The 13,912-nt window shown below is 45.7% G+C and overlaps 2 protein-coding genes across 3 annotated transcripts; one reads left to right on the forward strand and one right to left on the reverse strand.

Moving 5' to 3' along the window:
• The first annotated feature begins 3,661 nt into the window (after positions 1 to 3,661).
• LOC127763842 (gibberellin 20 oxidase 2) lies at positions 3,662 to 6,751 on the forward strand. 2 transcript variants are annotated; one of them, XR_008015761.1, is made up of 3 exons: positions 3,662 to 4,318; positions 4,410 to 4,979; positions 6,154 to 6,268. XR_008015761.1 is itself a non-coding variant. In XM_052288642.1 (3 exons), exons 1-3 carry the CDS (start codon positions 3,762 to 3,764, stop codon positions 6,442 to 6,444), a joined length of 1,170 nt encoding a protein of 389 aa, XP_052144602.1. In that variant the 5' UTR covers positions 3,662 to 3,761; the 3' UTR covers positions 6,445 to 6,751. The 2 variants fall into 2 exon arrangements, 1 of the variants encoding a protein (XP_052144602.1); XM_052288642.1 differs by having other exon boundaries at positions 4,410 to 4,731; positions 6,154 to 6,751.
• Positions 6,752 to 7,721: 970 nt separating this feature from the next.
• On the reverse strand, positions 7,722 to 13,175 carry LOC127777402 (probable methyltransferase PMT24). Its single transcript, XM_052303989.1, has 9 exons — positions 12,980 to 13,175; positions 11,382 to 12,476; positions 11,130 to 11,279; positions 10,260 to 10,530; positions 10,065 to 10,175; positions 9,409 to 9,583; positions 9,047 to 9,319; positions 8,477 to 8,671; positions 7,722 to 8,295 (listed from the first exon to the last, which is right to left on the reverse strand). Exons 2-9 carry the CDS (start codon positions 12,408 to 12,410, stop codon positions 8,079 to 8,081), a joined length of 2,421 nt encoding a protein of 806 aa, XP_052159949.1. The 5' UTR covers positions 12,411 to 12,476; positions 12,980 to 13,175; the 3' UTR covers positions 7,722 to 8,078.
• Positions 13,176 to 13,912: the final 737 nt, after the last annotated feature.

Consider the following 13,912-nt stretch of genomic DNA (forward strand, 5'->3'; position numbering starts at 1 on the left):
ATTCTCTTGCACGAGTATCACAGGTATCAGGTCCTAAGTATCATAGGTATTGGGTAACAGGTATCACAGGTATCGGGTACCATGCGGCTGGTATCATAACAGATATAAGGTATCAGGTACTGTCTCATAGAAGGATAGAACGGGATACCGTTGTTTAGGTTTTCTGAAAAAAAATCAGCCAAAAAAAAACTGGACGGACCAAAAAATTTACGGAAGCTTTATGAATTTTTATATAAGGTAGGTATATATTTAGGACTTGAAACCCAGTAAGCAAATTCTACCGCAAAAATAATTGACTTTTCGTCGAGACAGCTAAAAACAGGAAACACCTCTCAATTGTTTGGGAGGAATGCTACACAGGATTTATGGAGATGTGAATGAGAGAAAAGGATGAGATGATCTGTAAATCAATATACTTTATGGATTGTACGTAAAATCAAATCATTGATTGATTATATGAACACATTAAGTAGATGGCATTTATACCGAACGAGTTATTTGAACATTGTTAACATATGACTTCGAGAGTTTAGGTATCAATCGTCTAAAGCATTGTACATGCTCTAAATGATTGAAAGAAGGAGAGGGCGAAAGGTAGCTAGCTAGCTAAGGATGATGACAAGAGGAGGACATGAGATTTTGGGTAGATAGTGATCCGATCTGAAGCAAGAAAAAGAAGCCTTTGCCTGGTAAGGAAACCAAATTTGACACCACATATCACACATCTTGTGGCTTCCCTCGAGGCACCAACCATGGAGAGTGATCGTTATAGCATCTAGGGGTTCATGTTCATAATTAGTTTCTTCCGATACCATCATTTTCATACAAGATTAGGGTATCCCAGAAGCTAATTGCTACTATATATGCTTGTACAAAACCCTAGGCTTTTTAGAAAGAAACAAAACAAGGAACGGCCAAATTACTTACTGTTCACTGTTTGAAATGAGACGATTCTCCGATTTGTGCTGCGGTGAGAGATGGGTTATATCAAAACAAAAAACTTAGCCCAGCACGGCTTTCATTTGTGGGAGCTGACATTTGATCATCGACGATGGCCAATTAATCATGTTTCACGAGAACAACGGTGTTCTTGTTGGACGCATGCATGTTGCCATTCATGAGAGAAATCCACTAGCTATAGTTCAAAGTTGATATGCTTGCCACGTCACTTAACTGTTTGCGTTGTGGTAATCGTGATTTTGGAAATCGTATACAGTGCGCTAAAAGGATATTATAAATGGGTGAAACGTGTTAGCATTAGCGTTAATGCCCCTTAGGTCTAGATCAGAGCACACAGAGAAAAAAATATAGACACCTTGGAAATTTGTCACAAAGAGACAAGGTGACTCAACAGGCCCTCCAAACTGAAAATTTAATTACTTGCTCAAGATTTAAATATAACTACCCATCCAGTTTTTAATATATAAAGTTGTTAACTTTTAAACATATATATGTTTCACTGTTCTTATAATGTATTTTATCATTAAACATACTTTAAAACATATGTCTTATGTTTTTGAATATTTATATTAAAAATTTTAAATAAGATTAATGATCAAACGTATATTTACAAGTTAACGACGTCATGTATTAAAAATCGGAGGAGGTATATAAGTATGTTCTCCTTTCTTGTAAACATAGGTTGATCTGTAGATTTGTTTTTGTCTTATTTTGTTTTTTCATTGATCTCACCATTAAACAGGTGGCCTCCAAAAGTGCATGCAGCCATGTATCTTCCCAGTCCATGAAATTAATCTTGAATTATTATAAATTAAAAACATATTAGGATTTGATATATGAAAGGTATAATGGTAGCAGATCTATCATAGAAAACCTATAACACGTAGATGACCGAGTAGAGAAAAAAGATATACCCTACATAATCAAGTACCTTGTTAATTAGTAAGAAGTAAGAAAACCATATAAATACAAGCATTTGGGTGAAGCTAGAATGGGAACTATATTACCATGTATCCCATACATATCTATTACGCACTTAATACCTGAATTATTCGTGTAACGAAGAACATGCTTTGGTAAAAAAATAAAATATTTAGACCGTATACCATGCATCAGGGCAGAGGGTTTACATAACCGCACGGTTATCGTACGGTTATCGCAGTTATCACGTGCGGTAATATTCTCAGTTTTTCAAACCGCGGTATAACTCGCAATAACCGCGTGGTTTTCGCAATAACCGCGTGGTTTTCGTGGTAACCACCAAACCGTGGGGCTATGGTAACCCCACCCAAAACGATTTAGTAAACCCTAGTCAGAGCTAGCTCGATCGTGGCTCCGCCCTCTGCATCTCCTGATGGTCACAAGTTCAATTTAGAACCTCTTATAAGCTGTTGAACCATCAGTACTACAGTCCCAAGATTAACATATTTTTTAAAATATCAAAATTGCTCATGATGAATTGATTACCGTTCATGTGCCTGTATGGTGCATGGGTGGTATAGTGCACCGTGACCTGTACTGTGCTAGATGTTCCTTCCAACCTTAGTACTTCACGAAAAGGAGAGGAACCATTTCCCTGTCACCTTCCTGCAACATGGTCAGGCATAAACCAAACACGATCGAAGCGAATCGGCGATACCACACAATAGCCGCGCGTCGCAAACAACAATTCCGCGGCTAGCTACTTCCGACCTCCGAAACCACTGCGAGCCCAAGTGGGTACGGTTTTAGTGCAAGTAGGGTAAGTCTTGTTTACATCATATCGGTTTCATTTTGGTACACGAATGGAGAAGAAATGAAAGAGATCGAAAAAAGGAAGAGCTCGCTGTGTATCTGTCTCGTAACAGCCCCGGTGTTACACGTGCTCTAAGAGAGATTAATTAAATCGATAAGCTACCAGAGGTTTAGTTTTCCACGTGTTAATTAGATTGGAAAGCGAGAGAAATTAAAAGTAGCGAGTAAAAATAGAGAAAACCTTATTGCTATTTTGTTTTTTTCCAGCAACAAACTTATCTTTCAGGCTAGTTTAGGCGATCGCTTAGATTCCGCATCGTCCTTTTCACTATTTTTTTTTCTGTCAGTAACAATGTGAAAAATTATCGGACAGACGACTAGCTTGTAGTACTAGCTAGGACATTCCCTAACCTCGATATGAACAACTTACTCAACTCAGTAGAGTAGCAAATGCCCAAGAAAGCCCAAGTCAATCTATTTGGAAATCCAATCTATTTTCTCGTATTCGTGTGGGAAATCAAGCTATACTAGTTGAAATTCACCGGAAGAAATGCACGCACTTCAATATACCAAAATTGCAAAGGAGAATCATTCGATTAACAGTGGAATTCAACCAAGAAATGAAAAGGTATATATAGAAAATGCACTCCAACCACCAACCAATAAGTGATTCCGGGCAATCAATTCTATCCACGAGTCTGTTCAGATTCATTGTATTAGGACGCGTCACGTAATGGAGGGAGTATTATACAACACTATTGGTTTTGCTACTAGTGTTAACTCTTATACATGGGGGCTAGTTTTACCTTTAAACTTGTCTAAAAGGATGGACATATGGCGATGCAATTGCATGGGGGGCATTGATTCGACCATCATGTCTGTCCAGTGGCAACCCCCTCCCTCATCCCCTGTGGTGGGCCCCCCACGGCGCTCGTCTTCTCCCCTGTTACAAATACCCCACCCTCCTGCCCAGACAGCTCGCCCTGCACACACACACACACTCACACTCACACACGCTCTCAACTCACTCCCGCTCAACACAGCGCGCGCTTCTCATCTCCAATCTCATGGTGGCCGAGCACCCCACGCCACCACAGCCGCACCAACCACCGCCCATGGACTCCACCGCCGGCTCTGGCATTGCCGCCCCGGCGGCGGCGGCGGTGTGCGACCTGAGGATGGAGCCCAAGATCCCGGAGCCATTCGTGTGGCCGAACGGCGACGCGAGGCCGGCGTCGGCGGCGGAGCTGGACATGCCCGTGGTCGACGTGGGCGTGCTCCGCGACGGCGACGCCGAGGGGCTGCGCCGCGCCGCGGCGCAGGTGGCCGCCGCGTGCGCCACGCACGGGTTCTTCCAGGTGTCCGGGCACGGCGTCGACGCCGCCCTGGCGCGCGCCGCGCTCGACGGCGCCAGCGACTTCTTCCGCCTCCCGCTCGCCGAGAAGCGCCGCGCCCGCCGCGTCCCGGGCACCGTGTCCGGCTACACCAGCGCCCACGCCGACCGCTTCGCCTCCAAGCTCCCGTGGAAGGAGACCCTCTCCTTCGGCTTCCACGACCGCGCCGCCGCCCCCGTCGTCGCCGACTACTTCTCCAGCACCCTCGGCCCCGACTTCGCGCCAATGGGGTAATTAAACCGATCATGGACGACATTGCATTTCAAATTCAAAACACACCGACCGAGATGATGCTGAATTCAAACGCGTTTGTGCGCGCAGGAGGGTGTACCAGAAGTACTGCGAGGAGATGAAGGAGCTGTCGCTGACGATCATGGAGCTCCTGGAGCTGAGCCTGGGCGTGGAGCGAGGCTACTACAGGGAGTTCTTCGCGGACAGCAGCTCAATCATGCGGTGCAACTACTACCCGCCATGCCCGGAGCCGGAGCGGACGCTCGGCACGGGCCCGCACTGCGACCCCACCGCCCTCACCATCCTCCTCCAGGACGACGTCGGCGGCCTCGAGGTCCTCGTCGACGGCGAATGGCGCCCCGTCAGCCCCGTCCCCGGCGCCATGGTCATCAACATCGGCGACACCTTCATGGTAAACCATCTCCTATTCTCCTCTCCTCTGTTCTCCTCTGCTTCGAAGCAACAGAACAAGTAATTCAAGCTTTTTTTTCTCTCTCGCGCGAAATTGACGAGAAAAATAAGATCGTGGTAGGGGCGGGGCTTTCAGCTGAAAGCGGGAAGAAACCGACCTGACGTGATTTCTCTGTTCCAATCACAAACAATGGAATGCCCCACTCCTCCATGTGTTATGATTTATCTCACATCTTATAGTTAATAGGAGTAAGTAACAAGCTACTTCTTTTCATATTATAGTTCGTTTGATTTTTTTTTTGTTAAAGTTTTTTTAGTTTTATCCAAATTTATTGAAAAACTTAGCAACGTTTATAATACCAAATTAGTCTCATTTAGTTTAATATTGTATATATTTTGATAATATATTTATGTTATATTAAAAATGGATGGAGTAATTAATATGGATCTCCCCCGACATGAGAATATTTTCCGATGGTGTGACGACGCCATGTAAGCTTCGGTGGGCCTGGACGGCCAGAGGTGCCAACAGCCACGTCCAACAACCCCTGGGTCCCCCCCTAACACTCCAAACAGTAGTGAGTAGTGTCTCGTCGCGTTTTAGTATTTGATGACAAACAAAGTGTGAGTTGAGTTAGCCACCACCAACTTGCACACGAGCACATACATTTGTGTCCATTCTCGCCAGTCACTTCCATCTCTAGTCCTAACTCCTATCTAACGATGTAAGCGGATAATTTCATCATCCGTATATAAACCTGTTTGTTATAGTTAATTTCCTATATGATACTATAACAGTATACATTTTAAAAGAAAACAAAATTAGGATAAACAGGCCCTGCTCCTATCCATCCATGGCACTTGGAAGGACCAGACTCGGTCATGCCATGCCAAGCCAAGATATGGATTATGGAAGAGTAGAGAAGAGGAGAGATGAGAGATAAGCATGCGTTCTCCTCCTCGTTGGATGTGTATTTTGGAGGGATTTGTGTAGTAGTAGCAGCGGCGCCGCGGGGACGGATGCGGATGGTGGCGCTTTCGGTGGCGTTTTCCCGGGGGGGGGTTGGTTTGGCGCTTGGGGGGGATGGCATGGCGCGGCGTGCGGCTGCACGCCACACACACGCGCGCGCACGCACGTACGTCGTCGTCGCCGCGGGCGGACGGTAGCTTAGGGTGGTGTGTTCCGCGCGCGGGCGCGGATTGTTCCATGCCGATCGATTTGGCGCCACCCTCGCCGCGGCTCTTGTCGCGTCGTGCGCCTCTCTCGCGCGGTTTGTCCTTGTCGCGTTGCTCAGCCGGCGACGGGGGCACGGACATTGGCGATGTAGCCCTGCACGTGTCGGCCTCTCCGTTGATGAATGATGATGTATGTATGTATTTTTTTTTGTCTGAAGGAATTTGTGGGGAATTGTTGTGTGTGCAGGCGCTGTCGAACGGGAGGTATAAGAGCTGCCTGCACAGGGCGGTGGTGAACCAGCGGCGGGAGCGGCGGTCGCTGGCGTTCTTCCTGTGCCCGCGGGAGGACAGGGTGGTGCGGCCGCCGCCGAGCGCCGCCACGCCGCGGCACTACCCGGACTTCACCTGGGCCGACCTCATGCGCTTCACGCAGCGCCACTACCGCGCCGACACCCGCACGCTCGACGCCTTCACGCGCTGGCTCGCGCCGCCGGCCGCCGACGCCGCCGCGACGGCGCAGGTCGAGGCGGCCAGCTGATCGCCGAACGGAACGAAACGGAACGAACAGAAGCCGATTTTTGGCGGGGCCCACGTGGGGGATTTGCCCACGTGAGGCCCCACGTGGACAGTGGGCCCGGGCGGAGGTGGCACCCACGTGGACCGCGGGCCCCGCGCCGCCTTCCAATTTTGGACCCTACCGCTGTACATATTCATATATTGCAAGAAGAAGCAAAACGTACGTGTGGGTTGGGTTGGGCTTCTCTCTATTACTAAAAAAAATATAATGGAACGACGGATGAATGGATGCTTATTTATTTATCTAAATTGAATTCGAATTCGGCTCATGGATTTCGCGAATGTGCATGGTGGATGCCCGCCTCGATGAATCCGCTTTGTCCGATAGAGAAATTTGAATTTAAATCCGGGACCTGGATTTTGCAATGTGGACGGGTGTGCTTTGCGAAATCTGCTTTGTTCGATATCGCTGCACAAAACATGCGGTGGGCCCTGCATGAGAATCCGCTTCTTCTTTGTTGCCTTGGTAGGCGAAATCGTATATGGTCCCAACGATTTTCTTTGTTTGGGTTCAACATAAATGGGAGTTTTTATGAATTTAGGCTTATCTACATCAGAGCTACTCCTAATTTGGACGGGAGCGGAGAGACCACGACAAACTGTCTATTGTGCTGTCTGATTCGGCAGAATTTAAAATTGTTCTAGTTGTAGTTGAAGCAGCATTTTTTGGGGATGGGCCTGATAGCTAGGCTAGCTAGCTGTTTTATTTCTTTGTGATATGATGAACCAATCGTGTTCTTCTCATACTTGTTTAAGTTGGCCAATATAGGATTAATGCAGAGTATCCAAGGGTTTTAAGATGGATCTAGTTAAGATTTGGAGAACATAATCTACAATCATCAGCAACACTAATTATAACTAAATCAACTTGCCTTTTGAGTTCTCCGCAAATATCAGAACGCTTTTTTCTTTTCTTTTTTTTTTTTTTTGAGGAGGGGGGGAGCACAAAATCGGAGTGAAATTCGGGATTCCCATTCAACCACTTCCAACCATGCCAAATCCCGGATGGTTTTTGTTTCTTGGCACTAAGTGATCGGTCACGTTTTCACAGTAGTTGATAACTTGCAACTTGCAATCACTCTATCTTCAGCTGCTCCACTGGATTCAACGTCCGTAGGAGCAGTAACTTGTCACAATGCTGAGCAGAAAATAACCGCTAGGAATATCAAATTGCACAAAATTATAATGTCACTGTTGAGTGATGAGCAGTAACCCATGAAAGAATCCAAAGTTCCCATGAGTTCCAGAATGTTTGACTGATATGACAGACAAACTTTTGTAAGGTTCTCCTAAATAACACAAAGAAATTTCTCGTACACTACATGGCTGTATGGATTGAACATAATTTGCCTGTGACACTTGTCACACTTGTGACACTTCCAGGTTCCAATACAACCTTACAGCAATGGAGCAAGAGCACAGCAAGAAGAGAATATAGAGTGCATTTGTTTGGCAAGAAAGAAAAAAAAATGATTCTACAATTACATCAAGGCTTATGCCTTTTCAGAATCAACAAGAATAGTATGCATATCTAGAGCCAAAATTCAGTCTAATGTACCACTAACCAGTAACAGTTCTCTTGAACATCTGTATATTTCACATGCTTGCCTCGATCTCCTTGGGCCGCCACATGGACTTTTGGACACATAGAAGACCCTCGTTACCCTTGGTGTAGGTCATGCGAACCTCCCACTGAAGCGACTTTACCATGCCTTGCAGTTCGTTTATTGTCTCTGCATTATCCCTCACAATCAGCTTTCCTTCTGGCCTCAATATTCTGTCGACCTCCGCAAACACCGGCAACAATTTGCATCTGGAAACAAACAATATAATAGCTTAAGCATTAATAAGATTCAATTATGCACAAACATGCTCTTCAAACTACATGAAAAGGCTAACCCAGCATGACATAAGTCCTTCATTCGTTATATTTTGGTTAAGCAACTAACTAGCATGAAACAACTGTGAGCATGGAGAGAATAAAAAAAACTGACCTCTTTTTTAGCTTTGAGAAGAGATGGTCTGCATGCAGAAGGTCGTATGTTCTCGGGTAAGTGCTGAAAGATTCACACCAGTCATGGTACATACCAAACAAGCCACGCTCATAAATAATGGGCAGCGTGTCTGCTGAATCCGTTGGCACAATATTCATAACCCAGACTTTTTGGTCCCTCAAAGCTGCAGCGAAACTGCAATGCAACAATGTAAAACAATAGGTAAGTGAGGAAATAAAATGAGGTACTAGAACAGAGTCTTGCTATCGTTGGCCTTTAACAACACATGCTGAAATGGGAGGTTTTTGAAAATTAACCGCACTGTCAATTACGGGGGTGGGGGGGCTAAGAATCGAAATAAATAAGGTTGTAAAATATATTCTTTTTTCCTATGACACTAGCACATTTTGTGGATTTCACTCAGTGAACTCTTCTTTTCACAAAGTTGTAGACCAAGCCTTGGGAAGGGCATTAACATATATGCTAGGTTTATCAATAAATTGTAACGAATATCGATTCTACTCAAACTATTTGTTCCAATGGGATTGAGAAAGCAAGCCATTTACTTACCCTCCATATACAGCTCTCATGTCCATGACGTTTCTTACTTTAGACCAGTCGATTCCCATGCCATTCACATAAGATTTACTTACGACTCGTTTCCAATGAGCATAATCAGCCTCAAAATCTTCGTTTCCTGGTTTTCCATAGACTCCAACATGAGAGTCATCTATCCAGTAGGGGGTCTTCTCAAGCCTTTGTGGCCATGTCTCTGGCCATTTTGACCCTCGGACTGATTGGCCAGCAGGCAATTTGTGCATACATGCTTGCAAAGGTACATTCCTGCATTTCAAAAGTTTGTTCAAAATAAAGCATAGAAACACTTCAGATATGAATATACGGTCCACTGAAAGAACATTAACTATTCATACCATGCAGCATCAGCATCATCAGTTTCCTTGCATAACGGTGGGCTGTTTTCTGGTCTTTTCTCATAGCAACTGTTGTCCATTGGCTTCTGATATATGGCCATACCAACTTGATTTAACTTATCCTTAGTCTTGTTAACCATTTTCCAGCACATGGCCTTTGTTAGAGAAGACATGGCTGAAAACAGTGAACAATTATGTCAGGCCTGGTGTGTCTACATGAAAATCAGCTCATAGCGTGTATTTCAAGAAAAAAAGGACAAGCTATGCCTCTAATGCTTACAAAGAGTTTCTATTTCTGAATAGTTTTCTTCTTTTTTTTTTGTGGGTGGGTGGGTGGGTGGGGCCGTGGGGGGGGGGGGGGGGGGGGAGGGGGAGCAAAAACTTTACAACTATGAACTTTAGTTAAAATGTATAGGCTGGGCCTTTTTCATTTGTGGAGCAACCTAGGGCATAATCATTCATCTTGGATATTGAATCTGGTCTCAAAGGCAGTATGATCATTGTTTTTCATTTGCTGCACAAGATGCGACTAGATGCTATACTGATGGATTTGCATTTACCACAAAATAGGAGGGGGGGGGGGGGCTTTTTTAAACACGTGAACACATTGCAACTTCATTCAATTTGAGCAAGATTAAATAAGAACAGTACAATACCATTCCAAATCTCGACATCTTCAGGGAGCTTCTGGTAAACAGGAGTGGCAGACCAGACGAAGTAACCACCAGGGCGTAATAGGCGGTTCAGTTCCAGCAATAGCATGCCACCTGACAGAAAATGTAACCATCACGATTTATATCAGTTTTTTTAAGGGAAATATAAAATAAAATAATGCCACCAACAAGACAGACCTTCAATGTGCCAAGGGACCCTGCAGCGAGCGCAATGAATGACATCAAAGACCCTGCTGGGGTATGGGAGCCTTTTGGTGCCCATGACAGCTGATATTGCTGGAATACCTCTCTCAAGTGCAAACTGTACTTGAGCTTCATGCTCGTCTTTTGGGGCAAATGACATCGTGAGTACATCTCTCTCAAACATGTACCCTCCAAAGCTAGCAACTCCACAGCCAACATCTAGAATGACACGGCTTCGTTTGCCCCACGCAATATCAGGTAATGCCTGCAGAAAGCAGTATGAGCCTAGTGTGGAAATGAATGAGAACGTGTGTATAGTGTAAATATCTGCTTCTGTTCTTCACAAACACAGCATGGAAATTTCATCATGATGGTACAATACTACTCACTCTGGACAAAAATAACTAAACATCAACATTTTTTCCACAATCTTCGAGATGCAACTTCGACCACAATTCTATTTTAGAAAACTTAATAAAATCTAATAAGTTTATGAGATTATTGGAACTGCATTTCAAGACAAATCTATACATACGATTTTTATGTTTTCGGATTAGGTATTTTAAACAAATTTAGTCAAAGTTTCGAAAGCTTGAGTGCTTGAGTCCAAAAGCCCAAGTAGTTATGTCCAGAGAGAGTGCATTTTTTATTTATGTACCAATGCAAGGAAAACGCTTACAAAAGAACAAAACTAGTAGCTGTGTGATATTCCCTAAGTCCAATCCAACTTTATAGAATGTTATTAAGGGAGTCAGATGTTAACAAGTACAATACATTTAGATTTTCCTACAGCTTGTGCAAAACCAATGAGTGATGCATGAAAGTATGAATGTAATAAGGGCTACTCGGATAATGATCATAAACCTGCTGAATAGTATCAATGTAGTGAAGTGCACCATTCTTGAACTGAGTGCCACCCCCGGGAAATAGGAGATGATCCCCAGAAACTTTAACCCAGTTTTGGTGCCCCTTGTACTCAGCAAGCTTAGTGTGGGGGACATTGCTGTACCACACCTACAAGGAAACGTGTCAATTTAGTACCTGAGAAGAAAAATAAGCCTTGACATATTCAAAAGTATTCAACATTGCAAAAACATCATAAAAATACAAAATTACCTTGTCCCTGCTCGTGGGCCACTCAACTGGGCATTTATATCCTTCAGGAAGTGGAACAACACAGGTAGGAGGCTCCACAGGGCAATGCCTCTCACGGTGCTCATAATGTTTGGTGGTTCGAAGCTTCTTGATAGCCTTCTCATTGTCGAGGCAAGGTATGTAATCTGTTCCAGCATTGTTATTGCATAACTTCCAGTTATATGTGGTTTCATCATCTGAAGAATTTGATGCTGCTTGAGATTCCTTCTCATTCTTTGACTCTGCATCCTGTGTTTTAAATGACCCGTTCTCGGTGTTTGACTCCTTTAGAAGCTCTGATTGAGCCCCATCAGGGAATACCTCATTGGACTTTGCACCCTGACCCTTCTCCCCACTTTCATCCACTGTCTCCTCAATTTGTGGCTGGTCAGTCGTGTCCTTTGAGCCACTGCCTTCAGCCTTCTCTTCTTGATCATCTTTCCTCTCACCATCAGATTGCTCATCATCTTTCTTCTCCTCACTCTTCTCCTCGTCGTCGCCATTCTTTGAACCATCCGACTGCCCAGATCCTGATTCAGAATCCCCATCCTCCTTGGCGCTCGACTGTTCTGTTTTCCCATTTGCATCATCAAATGTATCCTTACTCTCCTCCTTTTCTTTCGGTGGCGCCTTCTCTTCACTGCTCTCCACTGGCTTCTCCACTGTGTTCTCACTGAACTTCTCTTCTTCAGAAGGGACCGTGTTATTCGGCTCCTCCGGAACCGCATTATCGTTGTTGTCCGTGTCCCCAAACCTGTCCACACCTTCAGCACTGTTGCCGGATGCCGCCGCCGCCTCCTCGGACGCGCCGTAGTTAACTCTCGCCGGCTGCTCCTTCACCGCCGCCTTCTTATTCGAGGTTATCTCCAGCGGGAAGATGGTGGATGACGTCATCATCCAGGCGCCGACCAGGCAGAGCGCCACGAACACGACGACGGTGGTCGTCGTGCAGAGCGACGACGACGGCGACGACCGCCTGCCGTCCATCTTCGAGCCTCGGCCAAATGCCATCAATCACACTCTCGCATGTACTGCAGAACAAAACCCCTATGCCGACCCGATCAAGAACTCTCACACCTAGAGCACAGCAAACCACAACATATCATCAGAAACTAGAAGTGTATAAAAGATTAAACCCGATCAGTAGATCCAAACAAGGAAACACTGGATCTGCCCATCAGTGACACCAATTGAACAATGCCCCAAAAAAAAGGAAAAAATTATATGCATTCCATTGCACGCAAAAATCGATTATTTCCATCTTCCCTAGCAAGCAAATCTCCCCTTGTCTGAACAAACATGGAAACAACCAACCCACACCAATCAAGCGCGTGCATTAAAACACCCCCGACCACACGCGGAAACCCCGCACGCTAGCTCGAATCAAAACCCGGATCTGTGTCCCCCGAGCTGAACGCAAACTAAACTAAATTAACCATCGTCCCCATGAAAACGAATCACTATAAACCATCAACCAAACGAACGAACGAGCCAAACAAAACTGAGCTATAGATCCACACCAAACTAGCACCGACACAGAAGAAGAGCAAGCGCGACGGCAATGGAGGAGGGGATCTTACCTCGCCTGGGGTTGCCGGGCTCCGGGTGGATCTCGCGGAGCTGCGAGGAGGAGGAGGCGTCGCTCTGGGCTTGGGGGAAGCTGGCTGCCTCGCCGCGTTATAAAGGCGGCATACAGCTAGCGCGAGCAGGGGAGGGGAGCACCGAGAGTAGCAGTGTTGGGGGCTAGTGGAGTGAGTGGAGTGTGCCGTGTTTGTGCGTGTGAGCGAGCCGGTCGGAGAAGAGGAATTAATCAGACAACCGTACGTTCGGATTAAACTAATTACAAACTGATCAGCGGCCAAATCTTAGACCAAAAATGGTTGGATCCAGGGTCTCTGCGAATCCGTCCTCCAAATATCGCATTATTGCTGTAAATGATTAAGATGATTTTACATTGATTTTTTGGCACGTTTTTGAGATGAATATAATACTTATCAAATAAATTTATTTTTAAATTTATAGTATTAAGAGATAATTAATCAGCTTTCTCGTTTTATAACTTCATCCTCAACTTCGTACTCCGTATATGTCAAACACCACCTCGTATATGGCAGCAATGTGGTGTGGAATATGGATTTGCCGAAGGGCCAAAACGGAAAGATCTCCACCCAGCGCGGATAAACAAATAGTAGTACGACGCGGGCCCACCTGCAGCGTCCCGGGCCCACGGCCCATCGCGCATTCAATCCCACCCCCACGCGGCCCGCCCACTGCACCGACAGGTAGGCCCACCGGAAACCAGGCCCGCCCACGTCCTTCCCGCCGCGGTGTCGGTGCCGCGCCACGGTGGCGCGACGTCGGCGTCGGCCGCCGCGGGGGGGAGAGTACGGCGAGGTTGGGGGCAAGCCCACTGGATCGTGCGGGCTCACGGGTCACTAATGCGGCGCGGCCTACCTACCAACTAACCCACTACTCATCATCACATTGCCCATTAGCTCGTGATAATCTCATTG

The sequence above is a fragment of the Oryza glaberrima genome, chromosome 1 (assembly GCF_000147395.1).
Source record: "Oryza glaberrima chromosome 1, OglaRS2, whole genome shotgun sequence".
NCBI classification, from domain to species: Eukaryota; Viridiplantae; Streptophyta; class Magnoliopsida; order Poales; family Poaceae; genus Oryza; species Oryza glaberrima.

Excerpts from the sequence above, each read along its gene's own strand:
- LOC127763842 (XM_052288642.1), top strand. The coding sequence starts at position 3,762 with ATGGTGGCCGAGCACCCCACGCCACCACAGCCGCACCAACCACCGCCC. Across the intron at positions 4,319-4,409 it reads CCCGACTTCGCGCCAATGGG|GAGGGTGTACCAGAAGTACT; the intron begins GTAATTAAACCG and ends TTGTGCGCGCAG. Across the intron at positions 4,732-6,153 it reads ACATCGGCGACACCTTCATG|GCGCTGTCGAACGGGAGGTA; the intron begins GTAAACCATCTC and ends TTGTGTGTGCAG.
- LOC127777402 (XM_052303989.1), bottom strand. The coding sequence starts at position 12,410 with ATGGCATTTGGCCGAGGCTCGAAGATGGACGGCAGGCGGTCGTCGCCG. Across the intron at positions 10,176-10,259 it reads GGTCCCTTGGCACATTGAAG|GTGGCATGCTATTGCTGGAA; the intron begins GTCTGTCTTGTT and ends ATTTTCTGTCAG. Across the intron at positions 8,672-9,046 it reads ATGAGAGCTGTATATGGAGG|TTTCGCTGCAGCTTTGAGGG; the intron begins GTAAGTAAATGG and ends GTTGCATTGCAG.